At 37.1% G+C, this 27,826-nt stretch overlaps 2 protein-coding genes across 2 annotated transcripts in view; one reads left to right on the forward strand and one right to left on the reverse strand.

Moving 5' to 3' along the window:
* The window catches only part of bfsp1 (beaded filament structural protein 1), a 40,479-nt gene extending 22,030 nt beyond the window's left edge, over nt 1-18,449 (forward strand). Inside the window, exons 5-8 of the mRNA XM_079634449.1 lie at nt 7,943-8,056; nt 10,190-10,410; nt 11,887-11,978; nt 17,236-18,449. Of these exons, the coding sequence (XP_079490575.1) occupies nt 7,943-8,056; nt 10,190-10,410; nt 11,887-11,978; nt 17,236-18,146 (1,338 nt within the window). The 3' untranslated portion in view covers nt 18,147-18,449. The remainder of the gene's footprint in view (nt 1-7,942; nt 8,057-10,189; nt 10,411-11,886; nt 11,979-17,235) is intronic.
* Nucleotides 18,450-21,333: 2,884 nt separating this feature from the next.
* Nucleotides 21,334-27,826, reverse strand: part of pcsk2 (proprotein convertase subtilisin/kexin type 2) — a 79,251-nt gene continuing 72,758 nt past the window's right edge. Inside the window, exon 12 of the mRNA XM_079634742.1 lies at nt 21,334-22,643. Within this exon, the coding sequence (XP_079490868.1) occupies nt 22,154-22,643 (490 nt within the window). The 3' untranslated portion in view covers nt 21,334-22,153. The remainder of the gene's footprint in view (nt 22,644-27,826) is intronic.

A 27,826-nucleotide genomic window follows, 5' to 3' on the forward strand; every position in this document is an offset into this window, starting at 1 on the left:
TGTTAGTAGAATAAGTTGAATAAAGGTTAGTTGAATAAGTGTTAGTTGAATAAGTTGAATAAAGGTTAGTTGAATAAGTTGAATAAGGGTTAGTTGAATAAGGGTTAGTAAAATAAGTTGAATAAAGGTTAGTAGAATACGTTGAATAAGTGTTAGTTGAATAAGTTGAATAAGGGTTAGTTGAATAAGTTGAATAAGTGTTAATTGAATAAGTTGAATAAAGGTTAGTTGGATAAGTTGAATAAGGGTAAGTTGAATAAGGGTTAGTAAAATAAGTTGAATAAAGGTTAGTTGAATAAGTTGAATAATGGTGAGTTGAATAAGTTGAATAAAGATTAGTTGAATAAGTTGAATAAGGGTTAGTTGGATAAGTTGAATAAGGGTTAGTTGGATAAGTTGAATAAGGGTTAGTAGAATAAGTTGAATAAGGGTTAGTTGGATAAGTTGAATAAGGGTTAGTTGAATAAGTTGAATAAGTGTTAGTAGAATAAGTTGAATAAAGGTTAGTTGGATAAGTTGAATAAGGGTTAGTTGGATAAGTTGAATAAGGGTTAGTAGAATAAGTTGAATAAGTGTTAGTTGAATAAGTTGAATAAGGGTAAGTTGAATAAGTTGAATAAGTGTTAGTTGAATAAGTTGAGTAAGTGTTAGTTCAATAAGTTGAATAAAGGTTAGTTGAATAAGTGTTAGTTGAATAAGTTGAATAAAGGTTAGTTGAATAAGTTGAATAAGGGTTAGTTGAATAAGTGTTAGTAAAATAAGTTGAATAAAGGTTAGTAGAATACGTTGAATAAGTGTTAGTTGAATAAGTTGAATAAGGGTTAGTAGAATAAGTTGAATAAGGGTTAGTAGAATAAGTTGAATAAGGGTTAGTAGAATAAGTTGAGTAAGTGTTAGTTCAATAAGTTGAATAAAGGTTAGTTGAATAAGTGTTAGTTGAATAAGTTGAATAAAGGTTAGTTGAATAAGTTGAATAAGGGTTAGTTGAATAAGTGTTAGTAAAATAAGTTGAATAAAGGTTAGTAGAATACGTTGAATAAGTGTTAGTTGAATAAGTTGAATAAGGGTTAGTTGGATAAGTTGAATAAAGGTTAGTAGAATACGTTGAATAAGTGTTAGTTGAATAAGTTGAATAAGTGTTAGTTGAATAAGTTGAATAAAGGTTAGTTGGATAAGTTGAATAAGGGTAAGTTGAATAAGGGTTAGTAAAATAAGTTGAATAAAGGTTAGTTGAATAAGTTGAATAATGGTGAGTTGAATAAGTTGAATAAAGGTTAGTTGAATAAGTTGAATAAGGGTTAGTTGAATAAGTTGAATAAGTGTTAGTAGAATAAGTTGAATAAAGGTTAGTTGAATAAGTTGAATAAGGGTTAGTTGGAAAAGTTGAATAAGGGTTAGTTGGATAAGTTGAATAAGGGTTAGTAGAATAAGTTGAATAAGGGTAAGTTGAATAAGTTGAATAAGTGTTAGTTGAATAAGTTGAATAAAGGTTAGTTGGATAAGTTGAATAAGGGTTAGTTGAATAAGGGTTAGTAAAATAAGTTGAATAAAGGTTAGTTGAATAAGTTGAATAATGGTGAGTTGAATAAGTTGAATAAAGGTTAGTTGAATAAGTTGAATAAGGGTTAGTTGAATAAGTGTTAGTAAAATAAGTTGAATAAAGGTTAGTAGAATACGTTGAATAAGTGTTAGTTGAATAAGTTGAATAAGGGTTAGTTGGATAAGTTGAATAAAGGTTAGTAGAATACGTTGAATAAGTGTTAGTTGAATAAGTTGAATAAGTGTTAGTTGAATAAGTTGAATAAAGGTTAGTTGGATAAGTTGAATAAGGGTAAGTTGAATAAGTTGAATAAGGGTTAGTATAATAAGTTGAATAAGGGTTAGTTGAATAAGTTGAATAAGGGTTAGTTGAATAAGTTGAATAAGGGTTAGTTGAATAAGTTGAATAAGGTTAGTTGGATAAGTTGAATAAGGGTTAGTTGAATAAGGGTTAGTTGAATAAGTTGAATAAGGGTTAGTAGAATAAGTTGATTAAGGGTTAGTAGAATAAGTTGAATAAGGGTTAGTAGAATAAGTTGAATAAGTGTTAGTTGAATAAGTTGAATAAGGGTTAGTTGAATAAGTTGAATAAGGGTTAGTTGAATAAGTTGAATAAGGGTTAGTAGAATAAGTTGATTAAGGGTTAGTAGAATAAGTTGAATAAGGGTTAGTAGAATAAGTTGAATAAGTGTTAGTTGAATAAGTTGAATAAGGGTTAGTTGAATAAGTTGAATAAGGGTTAGTTGAATAAGTTGAATAAGGGTTAGTTGGATAAGTTGAATAAGGGTTAGTAGAATAAGTTGAATAAGGGTTAGTAGAATAAGTTGAATAAGGGTTAGTAGAATAAGTTGAGTAAGTGTTAGTTCAATAAGTTGAATAAAGGTTAGTTGAATAAGTGTTAGTTGAATAAGTTGAATAAAGGTTAGTTGAATAAGTTGAATAAGGGTTAGTTGAATAAGTGTTAGTAAAATAAGTTGAATAAAGGTTAGTAGAATACGTTGAATAAGTGTTAGTTGAATAAGTTGAATAAGGGTTAGTTGGATAAGTTGAATAAAGGTTAGTAGAATACGTTGAATAAGTGTTAGTTGAATAAGTTGAATAAGTGTTAGTTGAATAAGTTGAATAAAGGTTAGTTGGATAAGTTGAATAAGGGTAAGTTGAATAAGGGTTAGTAAAATAAGTTGAATAAAGGTTAGTTGAATAAGTTGAATAATGGTGAGTTGAATAAGTTGAATAAAGGTTAGTTGAATAAGTTGAATAAGGGTTAGTTGAATAAGTTGAATAAGTGTTAGTAGAATAAGTTGAATAAAGGTTAGTTGAATAAGTTGAATAAGGGTTAGTTGGAAAAGTTGAATAAGGGTTAGTTGGATAAGTTGAATAAGGGTTAGTAGAATAAGTTGAATAAGGGTAAGTTGAATAAGTTGAATAAGTGTTAGTTGAATAAGTTGAATAAAGGTTAGTTGGATAAGTTGAATAAGGGTTAGTTGAATAAGGGTTAGTAAAATAAGTTGAATAAAGGTTAGTTGAATAAGTTGAATAATGGTGAGTTGAATAAGTTGAATAAAGGTTAGTTGAATAAGTTGAATAAGGGTTAGTTGAATAAGTTGAATAAGTGTTAGTAGAATAAGTTGAATAAAGGTTAGTTGAATAAGTTGAATAAGGGTTAGTTGGATAAGTTGAATAAGGGTTAGTTGAATAAGTTGAATAAGTGTTAGTTGAATAAGTTGAATAAGTGTTCTTTATTCAACTTATTTTGGTTAGTTGAATAAGGGTTAGTAAAATAAGTTGAATAAAGGTTAGTTGAATAAGTTGAATAATGGTGAGTTGAATAAGTTGAATAAAGGTTAGTTGAATAAGTTGAATAAAGGTTAGTTGAATAAGTTGAATAAGGGTTAGTTGAATTAGGGTTAGTAAAATAAGTTGAATAAAGGTTAGTTGAATAAGTTGAATAATGGTGAGTTGAATAAGTTGAATAAAGGTTAGTTGAATAAGTTGAATAAAGGTTAGTTGAATAAGTTGAATAAGGGTTAGTTGAATAAGGGTTAGTAAAATAAGTTGAATAAAGGTTAGTAGAATACGTTGAATAAGTGTTAGTTGAATAAGTTGAATAAGGGTTAGTTGAATAAGTTGAATAAGTGTTAGTTGAATAAGTTGAATAAAGGTTAGTTGGATAAGTTGAATAAGGGTAAGTTGAATAAGGGTTAGTAAAATAAGTTGAATAAAGGTTAGAATAATGGTGAATAAGGGAATGGTGAATAAGTTGAATAATGGTGAGTTGAATAAGTTGAATAAAGGTTAGTTGAATAAGTTGAATAAGGGTTAGTTGAATAAGTTGAATAAGTGTTAGTAGAATAAGTTGAATAAAGGTTAGTTGAATAAGTTGAATAATGGTGAGTTGAATAAGTTGAATAAAGGTTAGTTGAATAAGTTGAATAAGGGTTAGTTGAATAAGTTGAATAAGTGTTAGTAGAATAAGTTGAATAAAGGTTAGTTGAATAAGTTGAATAAGGGTTAGTTGGATAAGTTGAATAAGGGTTAGTAGAATAAGTTGAATAAGGGTTAGTTGGATAAGTTGAATAAGGGTTAGTTGAATAAGTTGAATAAGTGTTAGTAGAATAAGTTGAATAAAGGTTAGTTGAATAAGTGTTAGTTGAATAAGTTGAATAAAGGTTAGTTGAATAAGTTGAATAAGGGTTAGTTGAATAAGGGTTAGTAAAATAAGTTGAATAAAGGTTAGTAGAATACGTTGAATAAGTGTTAGTTGAATAAGTTGAATAAGGGTTAGTTGAATAAGTTGAATAAGTGTTAATTGAATAAGTTGAATAAAGGTTAGTTGGATAAGTTGAATAAGGGTAAGTTGAATAAGGGTTAGTAAAATAAGTTGAATAAAGGTTAGTTGAATAAGTTGAATAATGGTGAGTTGAATAAGTTGAATAAAGATTAGTTGAATAAGTTGAATAAGGGTTAGTTGGATAAGTTGAATAAGGGTTAGTTGGATAAGTTGAATAAGGGTTAGTAGAATAAGTTGAATAAGGGTTAGTTGGATAAGTTGAATAAGGGTTAGTTGAATAAGTTGAATAAGTGTTAGTAGAATAAGTTGAATAAAGGTTAGTTGGATAAGTTGAATAAGGGTTAGTTGGATAAGTTGAATAAGGGTTAGTAGAATAAGTTGAATAAGTGTTAGTTGAATAAGTTGAATAAGGGTAAGTTGAATAAGTTGAATAAGTGTTAGTTGAATAAGTTGAAAAAAGGTTAGTTGGATAAGATGAATAAGGGTTAGTTGAATAAGGGTTAGTAAAATAAGTTGAATAAAGGTTAGTTGAATAAGTTGAATAATGGTGAGTTGAATAAGTTGAATAAGTGTTAGTAGAATAAGTTGAATAAAGGTTAGTTGAATAAGGGTTAGTTGGATAAGTTGAATAAGGGTTAGTTGGATAAGTTGAATAAGGGTTAGTAGAATAAGTTGAATAAGGGTTAGTTGAATAAGTTGAATAAGGGTTAGTTGGATAAGTTGAATAAGGGTTAGTTGGATAAATTGAATAAGGGTTAGTAGAATAAGTTGAATAAGGGTTAGTTGGATAAGTTGAATAAGGGTTAGTTGAATAAGTTGAATAAGTGTTAGTTGAATAAGTTGAATAAAGGTTAGTTGAATAAGTTGAATAAGGGTTAGTTGAATAAGTTGAATAAAGGTTAGTTGAATAAGTTGAATAAGGGTTAGTTGAATAAGTTGAATAAGTGTTAGTAGAATAAGTTGAATAAAGGTTAGTTGAATAAGTTGAATAAGGGTTAGTTGGATAAGTTGAATAAAGGTTAGTTGGATAAGTTGAATAAGGGTTAGTTGGATAAGTTGAATAAGGGTTAGTAGAATAAGTTGAATAAGTGTTAGTTGAATAAGTTGAATAAGGGTAAGTTGAATAAGTTGAATAAGTGTTAGTTGAATAAGTTGAAAAAAGGTTAGTTGGATAAGATGAATAAGGGTTAGTTGAATAAGGGTTAGTAAAATAAGTTGAATAAAGGTTAGTTGAATAAGTTGAATAATGGTGAGTTGAATAAGTTGAATAAGTGTTAGTAGAATAAGTTGAATAAAGGTTAGTTGAATAAGGGTTAGTTGGATAAGTTGAATAAGGGTTAGTTGAATAAGTTGAATAAGTGTTAGTTGAATAAGTTGAATAAAGGTTAGTTGAATAAGTTGAATAAGGGTTAGTTGAATAAGGGTTGTAAAATAAGTTGAATAAAGGTTAGTTGAATAAGTTGAATAAGGGTTAGTTGAATAAGTTGAATAAGTGTTAGTAGAATAAGTTGAATAAAGGTTAGTTGAATAAGTTGAATAAGGGTTAGTTGGATAAGTTGAATAAGGGTTAGTAGAATAAGTTGAATAAGGGTTAGTTGGATAAGTTGAATAAGGGTTAGTTGGATAAGTTGAATAAGGGTTAGTAGAATAAGTTGAATAAGGGTTAGTTGGATAAGTTGAATAAAGGTTAGTTGAATAAGTTGAATAAGGGTTAGTTGAATAAGGGTTAGTAAAATAAGTTGAATAAAGGTTAGTTGAATAAGTTTAATAAGGGTTAGTTGAATAAGTTGAATAAGTGTTAGTAGAATAAGTTGAATAAAGGTTAGTTGGATAAGTTGAATAATGGTTAGTAGAATAAGTTGGATAAGGGTTAGTTGAATAAGTTGAATAAGGGTTAGTTGGATAAGTTGAATAAGGGTTAGTTGGATAAGTTGAATTAGGGTTAGTAGAATAAGTTGAATAAGGGTTAGTTGGATAAGTTGAATAAGGGTTAGTTGAATAAGTTGAATAAGTGTTAGTTGAATAAGTTGAATAAAGGTTAGTTGAATAAGTTGAATAAGGGTTAGTTGAATAAGGGTTAGTAAAATAAGTTGAATAAAGGTTAGTTGAATAAGTTGAATAAGGGTTAGTTGGATAAGTTGAATAAGGGTTAGTTGAATAAGTTGACATGTACTCGTAAAGTTTCTTCTGGTCAGCAGAATGTCTAAAGTGGAGCGTTAAAATAAAGTGTAACAGAAGAACAGAAAAAAACAACTAATCTAGATTCAAATCAAGTCAATGACTTCCTGAGCCAAATGTGAGTCGTGCATGTCTTTGCAAAGCTCAGTGTGTGTGTGTGTTGTGTGTGTGTGTGTGTGTGTGTGTGTGTGTGTGTGTGTGTGTGTGTGTGTGTGTGTGTGTGTGCGTGGCATGCGTGCGTGCGTGTGTGTGTGTGTGTGTGTGTGTGTGTGTGTGTGTGTGTGTGCGCGTGGCATGCGTGCGTGTGTGTGTGTGTGTGTGTGTGTGTGTGTGTGTGTGTGTGTGTGTGTGTGTGTGTGTGTGTGTGTGTGTGTGTGTGTGTGTGTGTGCGCGCGTGCGTGGCGTGCGTGTATGTGTGTGTGCATGCGTGCTGCTTGTTTATAGTCTGACAGGTCAAACTTTGATTGCTTATAGAAGAAACAGCACCAAATAAAGGCCAAACACTTTGAGTTATCATGTCTGTTGCAGGCACTGTAGGTTATGAGATAAAGTTCAGCCTATCACTTACTGTAGCTTTAGGTGTTTGTTCAAATCACTGGCACTCCGTAATGGCAATAATAATGTCAGTGCTTGCCATAGCAAACATAAGCATTTAAGCACTGAGCTAATATCTTGTGCTTGTGTGCAAATGTCAGTGATATTTCCTTGCTTTTTAAATGACAGACACAGCCACGGAAACTAATAGCTTTATAAGGACAAGTAAATCTGGATTCTGCAGGTTTATTGCTTATGATTTAAAAAATATATAAATAGGAGTTATAAAAAGTGGACGTTTACACGACAACTATCTACATCTATGCTCCTTCACATTGTTCGTTTGCAGACGAGAGCGTTGTGAAAGCGCTGTGTTCTGCGGTCAGGCCAGTAGATGGCGATGGCACTGTGTGAAGAAACAGTCACGTGATACGCTTTGAAACCCGTTTTCAAAAGTTTGCATTTTCAGGTCACCATAATGCCATTCTTGTGTAAATGCAAACCTTAAAAAGCATAAAAAGCGTTGGTTTTTAGTTGACAACAGTGTTGTGTGAACAAACCCTAGCCAGTTTATACCGTTTTAAGAGCGATTAGTTTTAGCTCGTGGTAAGGCAATTAATTAAATATGTTCAGGAAAAAAAATATCATTCCTTTAAAATTTCAACTGTTTAAAATGTCGTAGTACTTGTCAGTTTTAAACCTTATTGATTTACCTTTTTCTTTTTAATAAATAATTGAATCCGCGTGTGTAATTAGCGTTCTTCTCCTCATAAAGCCTCTCGTAGCAGCTCTTTAGAGAAGTGTGTGGTATGTGAACGAGAGGAACCGCGCGCGCTCTGTGTGATCAGATTACTGGATGATAAGTACAGTGAGCAGTGTGTGAGCTCTGTTTTCCTGCAGGATCAGGAGCGTGTGATGGCTCAGAGACGAGTGCCGGGTCTCAGGACTCAGATGGAGGAGTACAAGAGCGCCATCTGTCAGCTGAAGGCCCAGAAGCAGCGGCTGCACAGCGAGGTACAGCGAGCCGTCACAGACACGACCTGTAAACCACACTCAGTTGGCAAAACTTAAAAAAAAAATCAGTTGCCTTAAAAGTTTTAAGCTATGAAATTCAAAGTTTAAGTAAGCAGGACTGTCAGATTTTTATTTTGCACTCATACATTTTACTTGTTAAAGCAACACCAAGTAGCTTTTACTCTCGGGTCCCCCTACAGTTAGGAAACAGTATTGTCTTCTACTACTGTCGTAAAATCTGTCATGGTTACACCAGGGGATATACGTGCATTAGTCGAGACCCTGAACTCTGCAGGAGGAGTCCTCACGTCGTGGGTTCAGACGGTTGCGTTGCCTGTGAAGTGTCTTCATCACAGGGACAGTGGCATATATGTCAGCATGTCATATGAACATAATTTCATAGGTTTTATTTTTTTCAAATGCCAAAAGATCACGTAGCTCACGTTTACAAGCCAGCGTCATTATAGTAGCCTATTGCCTACTGTTTTACATAATGGATATGCTAATTCAATTAAATGTGTGTGTGGTAGGTAATAGCCATATATTGTCAATATTATAATATCAAGCAACCATAGATGAATCTGCCAATTTGAAAAATCGATTTTCATTATAGCCTGAGGCACGACACTTTCACCAGAAAAATAAATAAACAAGCAAACATGACTATCAGCCTGTAGTCATTAGGAGAGTTATCCTAAAAGATGATTTTGTCCGTCTAATCGTGTAGCTATTACTATAGTCCGACAGCACGACGGCCGAGTCCGCATCGGTCCCTCCTCCTCCTCTAGCTCACGCCAGCGAACAAACGCTGGACCAATATTGATCCTCGTCCGGCCTTTGATTTTATCAGTCTCCCTTTTCCTCTTCCTAGTCTCCTCCGACAAAACCTCTGCCTCCTTCGGTTTAGTTGCTGCTTCGGCCGTGACAACAACATACAGACGCTATACCAGCCGGCAAACTAACGCTAGTTCGGCTCTCACGTCCGAATTTGAGGAAGTGGGGGACGTGAGGTATGCCGTAAAGCAGTCGAATACTGTAGTTGTTCTTGTGCTCGGGCTACTACCCGAACCCCGAAGCTCCGTAGTGCCAGTAAAAGCGACACAGACCCCGTCAGGCTATGGCAGACGTGTCATTCAACCTTTTGTAAGTCGATGTACCATCACAAGAGTCTTGGAAATATATTATGAAGGTTGAAAAACTACATGGTGTTGCTTTAACTTGAAATGTTTGAGTACACTTATTCATGCACTTAACTCAAAATTTGTATGTAACCTCAATGTCATCAGTTTTGTTGGTCCCACTTTATATTAAGTGGCTTTAAGTACTATGTACTTACATCGAAAAATAAATACAATGTACTTATTGTGTTCATGTTGTATTGTAAAACACTTTTGCTGCTATTGCGGTGTGATACGGGTCAGGTTAGGGACAGGTGTGCTGGTAAGGTTAAGTTTAAGAGTGGGTTAAGGTGTAAGGGAAGGGTCAACAGTGTAACTACAAATGTAATTACATATATTAATTACTGCTGTAATTACATGCAGGTATTTTAAAAATATAAGTACAATGTAAAAACATGTATGTACTCAATAAGTCCATTGTATCAAATGATTAATTTCAATGTTAGTACATAGTACTTAAAGCCACTTAATTATTAGTATAAACGTAGATAGCTATTACAGGCAAGTTCAATTAATGCTAATTTGCTAATTTGTTAACATATAGCACTTGCTGTAAGGGTGCAACACTATAAAGCTTTTAACAAACTTGCTCTTAAATTCTTCTGTTAATGAAGCATCACAATTATATCAAATAAAGGCTTGAAATATCTCACTTTGCATGTAGTGAGTCTATATAATATATTAGTTTCACCTTTTAAGATGAATTACTGAAATAAATGAACTTTTGCACCATATTCTATTTTTTCCAGTTTCACCTGTCAGGTACAGTATGCTAATTAGTCATTATCAATTCTGCATCCCTATAGAATAGAGGTAAACTTGATCTTTCTTCTTCTTACTCTCACTAAACAAGACTTCAGAGCAGAAGCAAAGCATTATTGGACTATAATGTTATTTTTCTGTTAACGAAAATGTTTTAAAGTGAATGTTTTTCTACTATAACCTGCTCGTCTAGACCTCTGTGTTGGAACAAAGCATCAAGACGACACAGGAGAGCTACGACGACAAGATCCAGCAGTACAACGACCAGATCGAGGCTCTGAGGAAGGAGATCGACGAGGCCGAGCGGTGTCTGGAGAAGTACACCAGTAAGTGCTGGCAGCTGGCCATGTACCAGAGCTCTCTGGAGAACGAGCTGGAGCGCTACAAGAGGATCATCGAGAGCGAGGACATCCGGTGAGACACACACACACACACTCACACTCCACGTGCTGAACTCACACATGTAACATCTGTCATGTGAGGTGCTGTCACGTTATATTATTATGACCACTCTAAAAAAGGCTGGGTTAAAAACTACCCAAGTTGGGTTGAAAATGGTTTAACTCAGCGGTTGGGTTAAATGGTTGTCCAACCTGCACTCTAAAAAATGCTGGGTTGTTTTAACCTGTTAGCCTTCACCCCCCACTAGGGGGCTCACAGCTGAAAATGACATACCTGGATTAAAATAAATACATCTCCTGAGAACAGTGTACCACAGGCACAATTGAGGTATCTTTGGAAAGAAGACACTTGGGACTATACAAACAATCAATCAGAGTTTATAATGCTCAAACAGATAAAAAGTTATAAAAATTGAAGTGCCTCATTTGAACTACAAATAATGTTTTATTATTTCAGGTACAAATATTTAAAAATAGACCTGGAGGACTCCAAATAGGTAAAGGATTGCAAGCCACAAGTCTCATCAGTTTATATTTTGAATTTGAGGAAGATATAATGAAAAATGGGGTTCCTGCAAGCTAGTGGGGGAAAAAATGGTTCAGAGCGCCAGCGCTCTGGCAAAGGCTAACAGGTTTTAACCCAATTTTGGGTCAAATATGGACAAACCCAAATGTTGGATCAAAAATGCAATTAAAAAATGTAACCCAATGGGAGAGTTTGTCCATATTTGACCCAAAATTGGGTTAAAACAACCCAGCATTTATTAGAGTGTGCGGGGTACTTTTATTTAACTCAACTATTGTTAAAAAAATACTGTATTGTTTGGTTAAAATTAACTTAAAGTATGTTGAAAATGAGCATTTATTTATAGGTTTAATAAATGCAAATGTATTATTTAATGAATAATTAATACAATTTATTTATTTGCTTATTAATAAATGTTCACCTTTTGATTATTATTGTTGCCTCTAGTTATTATGTGTCTGATTTTTTATTTCTAACCTATTTTTTGGTTAATTTTAAGCTAGTAATTTTTAATAGTCGGGTTAAAAAAAAAACGGCAAACATTTAACCCAACCGCTGGGTTAAAACAACCGAATCGCGTTTGTTGCTTGGGTTGTTTTTACTGTGTAAGCACCAGTTTTTTTCATTACTGTACTGGCCAAAAAAGTCATCATCGTTGCATTTGTTGTACAAAAGAATGCAGAATTAATCATTTCAAGCTCAAAATAATGTGATGTTTCTGTGGATCAGGGCAGCCTCCACACAGTGGCAGTATAACATCATCATCCTCTTTTTACCCAATAAAGAGTTTTGTTGGGCACTTTCTTCATCTGTAGTTAAAGCCTTTACAGATATTTCAGCATAAATGTATTCCAGCATCATTCATTAACACTTCATGTTTGATGAGCTTTGCATATTTGTAATATCTGACAATGCTTTCTCTTCTCACGACTCTAAGCTTAATTTTCTTTCTCCTTCTCGCAGATTGAATTCGGCGATAATTGGGACACCGATTACTCTGCTCACAACCAAATATGAATACACCCACAGTCATAGCGTGAGCAGCAAGGGGAAAGGTGAGAGTGCGTGTGTGTGTGTGTGTGTGTGTGTGTGTTATGTAACATGACTGCATCATTGTGATAGTCTTTGTGAACAGCAAACCAGGAGCTAGCAGCCGCTGGCCTGAAGAAAGGTTTACGCCCACTCAGCTGTCAATCAAACCCACTCTGTCTCGCTCAGGCGTCTCCGACTCGTTGAATCTAGAAGCATAATAATAAAATTGCCTTTGAGATCCTTGCATTGGCCATGTTAACAATGATAAATGACAATGACCTTTATGTCTGCGCACGAGTAACTGCTGTTTGTTAAGAGCCACGGTGCGTCTCTTACGAAGAAAGGAAATGCTTTAGGTTACGTGTGTTTTGGGGTGAATCTTACGATGCATGTATTTGTTGGTATTAATTCAATTCAATTCAATTCAAGTTTATTTGTATAGCGCTTTTCACAATACATATGGTTTCAAAGCAGCTTTACAGAAAATGCATTTCAAAAATATACACACAAAATACAGTTAGTTAATCATAAATTTAGGGCATAACATATCGCCGGCGTTGGGTCGTCTCTTCACAGGCGTCGAGTCGTCTCATCACAGGCGTTGGGGCATCTGAAGTCTCCATGAGAGGCTGGATACATAACTGGAGCTGACGAACTCTATTTGAGTTATAGGGACAGGCGTCCCGAGATAACAACAAAAAAGGCAGATGGGAAATAATTAGCATAGCTGCTGTTCATAATATGAATGCATTAGATCTGATTTAACTGTAGTATAAAAGGTATGAGATGCATCATGTGAATGCTTGGCTAAAGAGATGCGTCTTTAATCTAGTTTTAAACTGGGAGAGCGAGTCTGAGCCTCGGACAATATCAGGAAGGCTATTCCAGAGTTTAGGAGCTAGATGTGAAAACGCCCTCCCTCCTTTAGTGGACTTAGTTATCCTAGGTACGACCAGAAGCCTCGAATTTAGCGATCTTAAAGAGCGCGATGGATTATATGGCGATAGAAGATCTCTTAAATACACAGGAGCTAAACCATTTAGGGCTTTATAGGTCAGTAACAATACTTTGTAATTGATACGGAACTTAATAGGTAACCAGTGTAGAGATGATAAAATTGGCGTTATATGATCATATTTTCTTGACCTAGTAAGAACTCTAGCGGCTGCATTTTGGACTAACTGTAGCTTGTTTACAGAGGATGCAGGACAACCAGCTAATAGAGCATTACAGTAATCTAGTCTCGAGGTCATGAATGCATGAACTAACTTTTCTGCATCAGAAACTGATAGCATATTACGTAGCTTAGCAATGTTTCTAAGGTGGAAAAAGGCTGTTCTTGTGACATTTGAAATATGATTTTCAAAAGACAAGTTGCGGTCTAGTATAACACCCAGATCTTTTACTGTAGAGGATAAAGTAACAGGACGTCCATCTAGATTAAGGTTGTATTGTAAGAGGTTTTGTGGGCAGTTTTTTGGACCAATCAGTAATACCTCCGTTTTATCTGAATTTAATAAAAAAAAATTACACGTCATCCAATATTTTATATCTTTAACACACTCTGTCATTTTAGATAATTTAGTGTTATCATCTGGTCTAGATGAAGTATATATTTGAGTGTCATCGGCATAACAGTGGAAACTTATTCCATGTTTTCTTATAATATTACCAAGTGGCAGCATATAAATTGAGAATAGCAGGGGGCCTAATACAGATCCCTGCGGCACTCCATAATTTACTGACGTTATCTTTGATTTTTCCCCATTTAAATGGACAAAATGGTAACGGTCTGATAGGTACGATCTAAACCAGCTTAATGCCTGTCCCTGAACACCAGTGTAATTTTGAAGTTGATCTAAGACTATTTTATGATCTATAGTGTCAAACGCAGCACTAAGATCGAGTAAAACTAGTATTGAGATACAGCCTTGGTCAGAAGCTAAAAGTAAATCATTTGGTATTACGTATTTTTATATTGCATAAAATAGTACCATTTTGATATTCACAATTATATAAAAAAATATGTGAAATGTGACAATCACATTTTTTTTTTATATTTATAAAAATGGTTATATTTTAAATGGAACCTGAACTAAGCCGACGGCTTCCGTATGCCAAGCGAAGCTCGTTGACGGGTGTTGCTCTTGCTCTCAGTGTTCGAATTATACCGTGAGCTTCGGGGGGCACAGCTATTCACTCGCCATTTTATATTTAGACTTACACACATGATGAAAACGGCGTAGTTAATGTGTCTTGTCCCCTCACAATGACAGTTTAACGAATTATCTACTAATTATAGGCTACGTTATATGTACCGTAAACTGAAGCGCCGAGTCGCTCTGCTAAAATTCTGTGAACATAAAGCCTACCTACTTTGATTTGATTGGTCATCTCAAATATTCTGACATTGACGAGCAGTGACAGACCAACGAGGCTCAGATGAACACACACACACACACACACACACACACACACACACACACACACACACACACACACACACACACACTGTCCTCTATTTCTGATGTGCGCTCTGCTCGGTGCCGCTGCGGATTGAAGATGAAGAACTCGCTGAATCTGATTATAACAAGACTGAAGCAAACTCGAATTTGTGTAGCCTACACAATTACTACTTATTAAAAAAATCCCTTTTGGGAGGGTCTAAGTCTCATCTAGGGGGGTCGGACCCCCCCCCCCAATACCCCCTATAATTCGAACTATGGGTTGATGTGTTCATGTAAGGAGTCCTGCCCTTTATAACGTCAAACAGGGCCATACTCAGAAAAATAACTTATATTAATCCTGAGTATATTTGGCACAGAAATACTCTGTCATACGCCCAACTCTTTTTACTTTGGAAGTGTGTCAGTGATGCGCGGGTTAATGTATAAACAACCCGCACCCGACCGGCGTTTTCAACTAACCCGCCCGCAACTCGGACCGAAAAAAAAAGAAAGAAAATATTGTACCTGACCCACATTTTTTAAAAGTAACTAGTAAATGCTCATCGTAGCGTCATTGGGCCATACACGCAGGAACTAGCGGTGCGGGCGCAGCATTTACTGAATGCTGTATGATATCGCCAGTGTTATGTGTTATGTTAATATTCATTTATTTCGTTTCATTTTCTTAATAATTAAGATGCTGCATGTATTTATACAGTCTAATCGAAGTGTGCGTCTCTCCCCCGACTTTTCCAACAAAAATCCCCCCCGCCCCCTCTCAGCAAATACATAAAACTGACATTACTGAGCTATATGCGTATAAAAGTAGCCTATTAAAATGGCACAATGACATTGCTCAGTTCAACGTGTTGGAAATCGGGCATTTTGTCCCGCGTCAGCTTTTATTCAAAAGTTAATAACGCGCTCAATGTTCAAAAGGTAAATAAGGATTTCCCACGTTCATCTCTGCAGACTGCTCGTGCGTCATCTTCGCGCCAGTTATTCAGACAATAAAGCGTAGGCATGTATTTCATAGAAAATTGTGTCTAGTACTACTCTATATAAAGTACAAAGGTTTAATTGGCATCTTTATTTCAAACAACCCGACCAACCGCGACCCGAATATCATTAAAAAAAAATTTGGATGACTCGTAACCGCGCGGTCGACCGCAGGCACCCGCTCATTTTGGATCAACCCGCGCATCACTGAAGTGTATAGCATGAGAATCCAACTCGTTAAGAGTGTAAATAAGTCAGAATGCATGACATCCCCTTTAAGCCCAAAGTATACTTCAACTCTGACGTTTCATCGTCTGCGCTATTTCTCTCCAGAAATGACAAATGACAGGTATCTCTTAATCCATACCTGTCAACATTCCCGTTTTCCCCGGGAGTCTCCCGTATTTCACACCCGTCTCCCGCCCCCCTCCCGTTTTGTCATTTCTCCCGTGAAACTCCCGTAATCTGTATTCCAAAACGTCGTTATATGAATAATCACATCAATATTATTCCATGGTTGCCCAGTTGCCAGATCTTGTATGAAACCCATCCTACTCGCGCAATCAACACATCACATTTCAACTAATTTGTGAGCTCAATCTGCCTACCTACAACTCAGTAGCGCTGTTGACGTGCGCAGATCGACGCGGGAAGTTGAATAAAGTGTCACTGCTAGAAATGGGAAGAGAAGACTCCGTGGTAAATATTTCACGTAATTAACGCAGCATCCGTTTTTTCTGTCATCCTTTCGGCTGGCGTTACATTATATGATGCGCTTTTATTCTTGCAAATGCTTTTAAACCATTCAAGACAAATTGAGCGCCAGACCAGAATCGAGTTCTCTTTCGGCTTGAAGTTGGCCGAACGTTTTGTCGAGTATCCTCATAAGAGCAGACTGAGCACTCTTAAATTAGTTAAATAAAGTCTTAAATGAACACAGAGAGTTGTGAGAGAATGATGCGCGTGTGAAATCCGGCGGCAGCTCTTAAAAGGACAGTAGCCAAATAAAGCTGTCTATCACAGAAGTTAATCACAGAACAAAGGGAACAGAGAAAAACACTCACTGCTCTTGACTAAAGAACTTTTGTAACTTTAATAAGGATTAATCTATGTATAATTTAACTTTATTCAATTTCTGTATATTTCCTACCTTTTAGACAAATATTTAAAATATACTGTCTTTGTTGTTTCTACATTAATTTGGAGATTAAATGTGAAATTATTACATTATAAAATATATTAAAAACATTAGGTTTTTTTGATGGTGATTCATCGTGAGTAGGCTAATCAGAGCAAAAATGTGTGTTTAATCTAGTAAAAAAATTTGCAATCGATAAAAATAAATAAATGAACATGAATAAGTCTTTTCGACTGAGAAATAATGTGCATGTGCAGTGTTGCCACCTTCTGGACAGATTAATTAGTGAAGAATCCATGAAGGCGCATGTGCGAGCTCAGCATAGAGTATGAGCGGTTAGAAAAATCTGCAGTTAAATGCGTTATTGCTTGCCGAGTAGGATTCTCTTCAAACGGATCTTCCAACATAAAAGTAGAAAAACCTAAAAGAACAAAAAAAACTAGCAGTACAAGAACAAAGTTTACATTAACGCTTTCTATAGTGCCCCCATGAGGCAGTGTTGAGAATGCAATGCATATTTTTCCATTGCAAAAAAAATAAAAATCGTTTGAGAGTGTTTCATGACTCAGCTTGGCCAGAGCATATTTCCTAAAGACTGATATGTACCTTTAGTGAAATACTTTAGTTCTAAAAGTATTTGCATAACAAGACTGACCCTCAGATTGCACCAAAATCTGTTATCCGCTTTTTTTTCAGATATCATCAAAGTCATCACCAACGTTAAGCCTCGTCAGAAGAACTTGCCTAAGAAAGTGTTTAAAATGAAAGAGATCACTTCCAAACAAGCTAGTGGACTTGAGGGGAAGGCAGCAGAAGGATTTGTGGAGGAAGAGAAAGAACAAGGGGGCGAGGGGTTGAGAAGAGAGGAACATGCTCCTGGAGAAGATGTGCCTGATGGCGCACAGATCAGCAAGGCCTTCGACACGCTCTGCAACATCATTCGTGATCGCATGAGGCGGGGAAGGAGACCGGAGCCCATCGCGGACTTCTTCACCAAGGGACGCTACGTACGAGTGACCGGCGACTCTAACTACCTGGACCCCTGCTTCTGTTCAACCACCCCTTCTGCAAGTCACGTCTATGTTACAATCGAAGATAACATGATGCCTTCCCCTGCCCCAAGCCCCCTACCCGGACCAACACCCCTAAACCCTTCCCCACCGTCGGACCCAGGAAAGGGAAAAGACGACGGAGATAAGACGAAGGGTGGAAATGGTGGAAAGGGAAAGTCCAAAAATGGAGAGCCTCATCCAAAAGGGAAGGAACCAGAACCGGACCCCACTCCTCCTCCAGGCCCCAGCCCTCCTCCTCCGGGCCCCAGCACTCCTCCTCCAGGCCCCAGCCCTCCTCCTCCGGGCCCCAGGCAGCCCTCACCCCATCGTGGAGGCAAGCGCAAGATCCCGGAGGATCCCAGCATCTTCCCACCCATGCCATCGCACAGCTCCATCCCCCCGGACTCCATGAGTTATGAGAAGCTCGAGGTCATTGAGTCAGTGGAGAAGCTCTCGCATGACAAAAGAGTGAAGGGCTATGAAGAGACAACCACTGTGGTGGAGACCATGATCGAGAAGACCAGTCGAAAGAAACATGCCGATAGATCTTCCTGAGCCACTGAAACATTCTGCACGTTTGATCCATTCTTGCCTCTGACCCGCTCCGGTTTTGCCGTTGACGAGATTCCTAGTGCTGCTGTTAACCTCCTGAACCATTGCCTTTGGCCTTTACTGTCTGAAAACTTGGGAAGCTAAAACTGCATTGCCCCCATCTCCCCCCTCACACCAAAAGATGACAAAGGAGTAGTTCACTTCAGAATTAAAACTTCCTGATCATTTACTCTCCCGCACGTCATCCACGATGTTCATGTCTGTCTTTCTTCAGTCGAAAGTAATGCAGGTTTGTGAGGAACACACTCCAGATGTTCTCCATATAGTGACTTCAATGGTCCATGGGGTCGAAGGTCCAGATGTGAGTTTCAGCTTCAAAGTCTCTCACGATCCAGCCGAGGAATCATCTAGACAAACAATTGTCATTTTATATATATATATATATATATATATATATATATAAAAATATATATATACTTTTCAACCAGGTCATGCGTGACGTAGGCGGAAGTAACGACCCAGTGTTTTCAAGTCAAACTTGCAAAGACAAAGAGCCGTTTGAAGCTGCACCGAAACTCACATCTGGACCTTCGACCCGCTGGACCATTGAAGCCACTATATGGAGAACATCTGGAGTGTGTTCCTCACAAACCTTCATTTCTTTTTGAATGAAGATAGAAAGACATTAATATCTTGGATGACGTGGGGGTGAGTAAATTTTCATTTTCAGGAAATTTGAATTCTGAAGTTAACTAATCCTTCAAGAAACATGACATGGAGAACCTTACTTGCCCGTTTCAATTGGATTCTCAGGCTCTGTTCCCAACCCTTGTGAGCTGCCTTCTTAAGCACCGACTGGTATTGCATTTCACAAGTGATTGACTTGAACGCTCTCCCTGCTGGATTACTCTGTGCTCAAAGAGTATTTCAAAAGAGTTTGGTGTTACCATGTTGCTAAGCTATCAACCCAATGACAACAAATGTATAATCATAAAAAGAGATGGCTTACAAATCATAGGTTAAATAGTCAATTTCAATTTTATATTCTGCATTTCCTTTTGCTTCATTCACCAGCTTGGATGGATTTTTTTTTTTACTCTAGGATTGCCTTCTCTGCAAAAACACTTGAAATGCTGCTTTATAATCCTGGAATCATAAAAGGCGGCGAGTTCCCTAAGTCCTGAACAGAGCCGTAGAGCTACCCTATTAACATGTACAGTATCACCAATTTTTGCCCTTACCCTGAAGTCAAACCACAGCAACTGTTTAGAGTTTTTTTTTGCTATTATTTTGTTCAATTTAAGATGCCAGCATTGCCCACCGCAGTCTTGATGTGTATTAACTGCACCAAAAATAAACATTGAAACTAAAAGTCTCAACTTGTGTTGTCTGTTAGTTGTCTGTAGAGTCTTTGCATGGCACTGTCACCGCCTGTTGGAGAAACCATTGGATTTTAAAGTGCAGTTTTACACAGAAACAAATTAAACGTTTTGACATTTATTTATTTTTTAGATTAAGTTCACTCACACAAGATTACTTTGTCATATTAGTGTTCAAAGGGAAAGCTGTTTTATTCTGCATAAGTCTCTGCCATGTTGAGTTTACTGCGAACTATTCACTCTCTGCAACTCAGTTTAACCCCCACTTCAGTCTGCAGAATCAATCAATCATGTGTGACTGTGAAAACAGTATTTCTGCACTGCTATGGATCACTTTGCAGGATGCTGAATCCACAATAATAGGTGTCTGGATCAATTCCAAGACCACCATATTAATGATAAAGATGAATAAGAGCTGACAAGATTTACAGTGCAGCTTTAAAAATATAAAAATGTTGGTTACACTTTATTTTGATAGTCCACTTTAAAAATTCTACTAACTATAAGTAACTTTGCAACTACATGTCTACTAACTCTAGTTAGAGTATTAGGGCTCCATTTAGTAAAATAAGTTGACATGTTGTTGCAAAGTTGCTTATAGTCAGTGGAAAGTCTGTTTGGAGCATCAAAATTAAGTTTTAGCAGATATTAAGCGGACAGTCTACTAATAGTTGCAATGTTACATATAGTCATTCAAATGTCTAAAGTGGACCATCAAAATAAAGTGTAACCAGAATGTTTAGTCAGAACCTTAAAGTCCCCTGTGGTGTAAATCCAGCTTTTAATGTTGTTTATGTGTCTATGTGGTGTTTATAATCTGCTTTAACACACACCATGTGTAAGTTCATAAGTCGACAGCATTGCTGAGTATTTTCTGCTTAAAACTGCAGTGAACCAAAGACAGTCTCAAAAACACGATTTGAAATCGCTGGTGTTTCTGACGTCACAAACTAGCTTGTAACCAATCAGATCAACGTGTGATCGTCAACCACTGGATCCACTGGAGTGAGTGAGTGGAGGCGGGGCTCATTTGCATATTCATTGAACCGCGTATACTAAATGAGGCATGGGTGTCGAGTTACATTCAGGATATTTTAAGGCATGAAGAAACCTTAACAGGGTTCAGTTAGTTCTGCAGTCGATCTCTTCCACTGCTCGTGTGAGGTTGCTTCTCTGCGGGAGCCAGTGGCAAAATGAAACTCATCCATTTTTCATTAAACTGACCTTGCGGGATACAGACGTGACCTCTGCATAATCTACTATCCAAGGTCCAGAGAGGGAGAGAGAAAATACTGAAGTATCACATTCAGGATTCAAAGGAAGCTTCTCATGGGCACAATGCACCTTATTTTTTTAAGTTTACATAATGCGTAGAGTTTTTCTGCGACTACAAATGTACATTGACATACCAACAGCCAACAGTTAGGATAATGAAATATAATACCTAGCAGAATTATTTGATTTTGATTATTAACAATAACTTTATCTATTTATTTTACATTACTTAAAATTCTTATTGGATACGCCATGTTCAAAGATTCTTGGGAACACAAACCAGAGTTTGGGAGTTAGACCCCAACTCTAAACCATTGCACCCCCAGATCAACCAAGCCAATGGGGAAATCACTGTCTTAATCACTCGGGTGCTTTAACAAACAGCTAAATAGATTTATTATATATAGACAATGCTATGAAATATGCTTTGTTTGGCCATAAGCAGTATATTTAGCTCACATTCCATCTCTTCATAATAAAAACTAATCTTCTCCTCACAAAATATATTTATATATTACAGAAAGAAATATCACTGCTCTGTTTGCAAGATACTAAACTTTAAGGAGAACCACACAAAATGATTTACAGTCACAAACTGTACAGCAGAGGTGTGTGACAGCAGGGTAAGCAAGAACATAATAAAGTGTAGATATATTTGGTTTATATACATTTCTGTAAAGAGTTAAAAAAAAAAGTAAGTGGAATGTAATATTTATTTCGGTGGGACATACAGTGGTGGCAAAACATACACTTGGACACTCGAGTCACACTTTTTGAACGTCTCTGAGTTTGAATGTCACTGGATTAAAAAACAAAACATCAAACCAAGACAAAATGATGCTGGAGGTTTTCTGAGATGTTTTTGTAAATTACTTTTCGGGTGTTGGGTTCGCTTGGTCTGGACCAAAACAAAACAAACGGTCAGACTGCAGTTCACTATTATTCATATGAACCGCACTGACAGAGCAATCGCTCCAGAGTTTGGTTTAATCCAACCAAACATGCCAAGTGTGAACACAGCCTTAACTAACTGCTGACAAGACGATTTACTACTACGAAATTTACCATTATCATTGGATGCCTGAAAAAACTCTTTTTGTAAAGTGTTTTGCTTGTCAAATGTGCTTGTGCTGTCTTTCTTTACAAAAACGGACACTTGCATATTTGGACTTGTCTAAGTGTGTCTTAAGTGTCCGAATATTTTCCAGGGTCACTGTATCATTCAGAGAATACACTTTTAATTTGAGAGACTCACACATGAGAGACATTCATTGAATAATCACAAGAAAAAAGAGAAAGCCGAGAGAGAATGGGCTAGGAATATATGCTAACACAGAGAGGACATCATGCACATGGCTAGTTATTTTTACTCAAAAGGCTTTTCAAGCTTCTCTCCACAGCTTCGTCTAATTCGTCCTCAAGCTCTTCTTTTTTGGACATGGCCAGTTTGGACTGGTAGTCCCTCACCACTTGGTCTATGTAAGGAGCACTTTGTGTGCCGTGCAGCATGACGGTCCACTCTTTCAGCAGGCCGTTCTGCGGGCTTTCTCCCTGGAAACCCACCTCCAGCCGCCAGGTTCCCCGAGGGTCCTCGCCCCACGTGTGTGTGGTCATGAATGGCCATTTGTCGAAGCCCACCTTGGCGTCGTCGTCCCGGGGTCGGCGGCTCAGCAGGATGGACTTGGTTCCCATGGGTGAAGTCATGTTGATGTTGAGATCTCCGCGGCGGCTGGCGTTGACGGTGATGACGGCCTGAACGTGCTCCAGATACCGGACGAAATTGTCCTTTCCCTGGCAGGCATCGGTTGAGATGCTCAGCACCAGTTTGTTTCCCGACTGGATTTTACTGCACAAAGAAAGAGAGCGAGATATTATAAAGATGGCATTTATTACTGCTGGCAAGCCAGAGGCAAACGATTAAAAAATTGTACGCTATGACCGACGATGGGAGATACTGTCTAACTGGCTTGTTTACAGGCAACAGATGGCATTTTATCAGGTACACTACACGTTAAACACTGCGGTATCCACAGCACCACGCTAACAGCGGTTGATGTACATGCTAAAGCTCCACTGGACCTTTAGGCGAGCTCGGGGCATTTCAACCGAGACAAATGTTATGTTCTTCCATAATCACTTCTCTGGAACAGTGGACACATACAGTACACAACATCCTTACTGATAAATATGTTTTGGGGGGAAAGGCCATGTGGAGAAGTCTGCAGATTTCTGTAGGATTCAAACAGCCAAATGTCACAAAGTTCTATATCTCAACCCATGCGTTTTATAAACAATTCTGGTTTTGATTTGATTATTTCCAGAGGTGGACCGTGGTGAAGCACTTTTACTTTACTCAAGTAAATGATTCAATTTCATCTGTACTTTATGAGGGTGTTTTTCTTTGGAAAACTTTTACTTTTATTCCAAAGCATAATATCATACTTTTCACTGCTCTACATTTCATAAATAAAAGTTCATGGTCCAATTGTTCTGTACTTTCTTTCTTGTGCTCAAGTAAAACTTTGAATTATTTTTACTTGAGTAAAAGTAAGAAAGTACAAGATTTCCAATGTAATTAAGAATGAAATGAAATTCAGAATGAAACGTAGTGCAGTAAAAAGTACGACATTATGCTTTGGATTGTTGTGAAGTAAAAGTTTTCCAAAGAAAACACTCTGATAAAGTACACACACTTGAAAAATGTCCTTAAGCAGAGTAAAAAATACTTCACTACTGTCCGCCTCCGGTTATAAATAAGACTGTAGTTGTCTCCGCTCTCTGAATTTTGAAAAATCCCATTTATTTCCCCAATCTGAAATATTTCAGTCTACATGAATATTCAATGAGAAAAATGTAGGATACGGTAGGACTTGCTTTTCTCCATTAGGGAATTGATTGTTGAAAGGCAGGTGTTGCATACTGGAATAAGGAAGACTTTGTGATAATGAAAGATGACATTGCAAAGACAAACATTGTAAATTATTTACAATAACACCAAGAACATGCATTCCCTTGTCAGAAACAAGTGTGCTTAATTGTATTGAATGTCCCCTTTAGTGTATCTCAAAGTACTTATAAAACTGTAGATACTTTAGATTATATAATATTACTGAAATAAAAGGCCACTTACGTGTACTTCAAGAGAGTGAACTTTCATGACTGTGTGATGTATTTTTTAATTAATCATAACTAACATTTATTTTTCTTGCAGGATTAACAATTATATGCTTTTGAAACCTGAAATGTCTCAAAACACTCAGTCAGTCAGTCAGTGTGTCTGAATCATGTCCGAATATAACAAAAGGGGAAGTGAATCTAGACAGTTATCTTAAGTTATAAACTCATTACTTTGAGTGACAAAGTGAAATAAATCAAGACATTTCTTCTACCTAGTAACAGAAGGATAACTAGCTGGATTATACATATGAAGAACCAATCATATTGTAGGAAAATTATTTAATGTATCGTGTCACCTTTGCCATGCTTTTATTCTATAAAAACTGTTTTTAAACATATTCAAATGCATTGTCTGGAGTCTGTATAGTTAATGCTGCGCAGCAAGTTAGTGGAGCACTAGAGATCTTATTCCTGGGTCAGAGACGAGATGTTGTCCGACTCGAAGCCAATTGTCGACTGTAGACGACGCTTAATAAATATTATTAAGTGTCGACTGTAGACGCAGTGCTAGAGTATAAATATTATTAAGTGTCGACTGTAGACGCAGTGCTAGAGTATAAATATTATTAAGTGTCGACTGTAGACGCAGTGCTAGAGTATAAATATTATTAAGTGTCGAATGTAGACGCAGTGCTAGAGTATAAATATTATTAAGTGTTGACTGTAGACGCAGTGCTAGAGTATAAATATTATTAAGTGTCGACTGTAGACGCAGTGCTAGAGTATAAATATTATTAAGTGTCGAATGTAGACGCAGTGCTAAAGTATAAATATTATTAAGTGTCGAATGTAGACGCAGTGCTAGAGTATAAATATTATTAAGTGTCGACTGTAGACGCAGTGCTAGAGTATAAATATTATTAAGTGTCGAATGTAGACGCAGTGCTAGAGTATAAATATTATTACGTGTCGACTGTAGACGCAGTGCTAGAGTATAAATATTATTAAGTGTCGACTGTAGACGCAGTGCTAGAGTATAAATATTATTAAGTGTCGACTGTAGACGCTGTGTTAGAGTATAAATATTATTAAGTGTCGACTGTAGACGCAGTGCTAGAGTATAAATATTATTAAGTGTCGACTGTAGACGCAGTGCTAGAGTATAAATATTAAGTGTCGACTGTAGACGCAGTGCTAGAGTATAAATATTATTAAGTGTCGACTGTAGACGCAGTGCTAGAGTATAAATATTAAGTGTCGACTGTAGACGCAGTGCTAGAGTATAAATATTATTAAGTGTCGACTGTAGACGCAGTGCTAGAGTATAAATATTATTAAGTGTCGACTGTAGACGCAGTGCTAGAGTATAAATATTATTATGTGTCGATTGTAGACGCAGTGCCAGAGTATAAATATTATTAAGTGTCGACTGTAGACGCAGTGCCAGAGTATAAATATTATTAAGTGTCGACTGTAGACGCAGTGCTAGAGTATAAATATTATTAAGTGTCGACTGTAGACGCAGTGCTAGAGTATAAATATTATTAAGTGTCGACTGTAGACGCAGTGCTAGAGTATAAATATTATTAAGTGTCGACTGTAGACGCAGTGCTAGAGTATAAATATTATTAAGTGTCGATTGTAGACGCAGTGCCAGAGTATAAATATTATTAAGTGTCGACTGTAGACGCAGTGCTAGAGTATAAATATTAAGTGTCGACTGTAGACGCAGTGCTAGAGTATAAATATTATTAAGTGTCGACTGTAGACGCAGTGCTAGAGTATAAATATTATTAAGTGTCGACTGTAGACGCAGTGCTAGAGTATAAATATTATTATGTGTCGATTGTAGACGCAGTGCTAGAGTATAAATATTATTAAGTGTCGACTGTAGACGCAGTGCCAGAGTATAAATATTATTAAGTGTCGACTGTAGACGCAGTGCCAGAGTATAAATATTATTAAGTGTCGACTGTAGACGCAGTGCTAGAGTATAAATATTATTAAGTGTCGATTGTAGACGCAGTGCTAGAGTATAAATATTATTTAGTGTCGATTGTAGACGCAGTGCTAGAGTATAAATATTATTAAGTGTCGACTGTAGACGCAGTGCTAGAGTATAAATATTATTAAGTGTCGACTGTAGACGCAGTGCTAGAGTATAAATATTATTAAGTGTCGACTGTAGACGCAGTGCTAGAGTATAAATATTATTAAGTGTCGACTGTAGACGCAGTGCTAGAGTATAAATATTATTAAGTGTCGATTGTAGACGCAGTGCTAGAGTATAAATATTATTAAGTGTCGACTGTAGACGCAGTGCTAGAGTATAAATATTATTAAGTGTCGACTGTAGACACAGTGCTAGAGTATAAATATTATTAAGTGTCGACTGTAGACGCAGTGCTAGAGTATAAATATTATTAAGTGTCGACTGTAGACGCAGTGCTAGAGTATAAATATTATTAAGTGTCGATTGTAGACGCAGTGCTAGAGTATAAATATTATTAAGTGTCGACTGTAGACGCAGTGCTAGAGTATAAATATTATTAAGTGTCGATTGTAGACGCAGTGCTAGAGTATAAATATTATTAAGTGTCGACTGTAGACGCAGTGCTAGAGTATAAATATTATTAAGTGTTGACTGTAGACGCAGTGCTAGAGTATAAATATTATTAAGTGTTGACTGTAGACGCAGTGCTAGAGTATAAATATTATTAAGTGTTGACTGTAGACGCAGTGCTAGAGTATAAATATTATTAAGTGTCGACTGTAGACGCAGTGCTAGAGTATAAATATTATTAAGTGTCGACTGTAGACGCAGTGCTAGAGTATAAATATTATTAAGTGTCGACTGTAGACGCAGTGCTAGAGTATAAATATTAAGTGTCGATGGTAGACGCAGTGCTAGAGTATAAATATTAAGTGTCGATTGTAGACACAGTGCTAGAGTATAAATGAGTACAAATATAAATAAGTATAAATGACCAGCTGATGTCTCCCCAGAGGCCCATCACCCAGAGGAGCGTGGAAAGCCGCAATGACAGCCGTACACCTTGAGTGTGGACAGGGGGTAAGACCAGTGGAGAAGCGATCTTGGAGGAGCTCCAGTACTAAACCATCCGGGCAGTTAACTGGGTCCACCTCATGCTCTCTACACCAAGTGGAAACACATTCCACTTTAGGCCATACAATCTCCTAGTGGAAGGAGCTCTGGAACTGAGTATGGTCTCAACCACTCCAGCCGACAGGCCAGCCTCTAGGTACTGAGCCCCCTCAGGGGCCAGGCCCAAAGTTTCCACAAGCCTGGTCGAGGGTGAATATTGAGCCCCCGGCCCGTGGAAGCAGCTCCCTCCTCAGAGGGATCTGCCAAGGCTGGCTTGCCAGGAGTGCTATGATGTCTGAAAACCATACTCAGGCCAGTATGGGGATACTAGAAGTAGGCTGATACTGTCTCGACAGACCCTCTCCGGAACTCCCAGGAGCAGAGCGATCGGGGGAAAAGCTTATAGGCATGGCCTCGGCCACGTCTGTACCATGGCATTCAACCCCAATGGGGCTGGATAGGTGAGAGAAAACCACAGTGGACAGTGGGACGTCTCTCGAGACGCGAACAAATCCACTTCCACTGGGCCGATCCTCTCGTCTTGGTAGGAAGTCTCCATTCCCTGGGTCTCAGCCCCTGCCTCAACAGGATGTCTGCTCTTTGATTCTGGTCCCCTGGGACGTGCAACCCCTTGGTTTTCAAACACAACTGCAGGGCCCTCATGTGCAGCAGGCCGAATTAAATGACGTTGGACGCTGCTGCCATGAGCACTAACACTCTTTGAAAATGTTTTATAGTGATGGCTTGGCCTAGCTTTACACTGGTCACCGTGGCCAGTATTGACTCAGTCCTGTGCAGGAGACAAT

The sequence above is a fragment of the Phoxinus phoxinus genome (assembly GCF_949152265.1).
Source record: "Phoxinus phoxinus genome assembly, chromosome: 14".
Taxonomy (NCBI): Eukaryota; Metazoa; Chordata; class Actinopteri; order Cypriniformes; family Leuciscidae; genus Phoxinus; species Phoxinus phoxinus.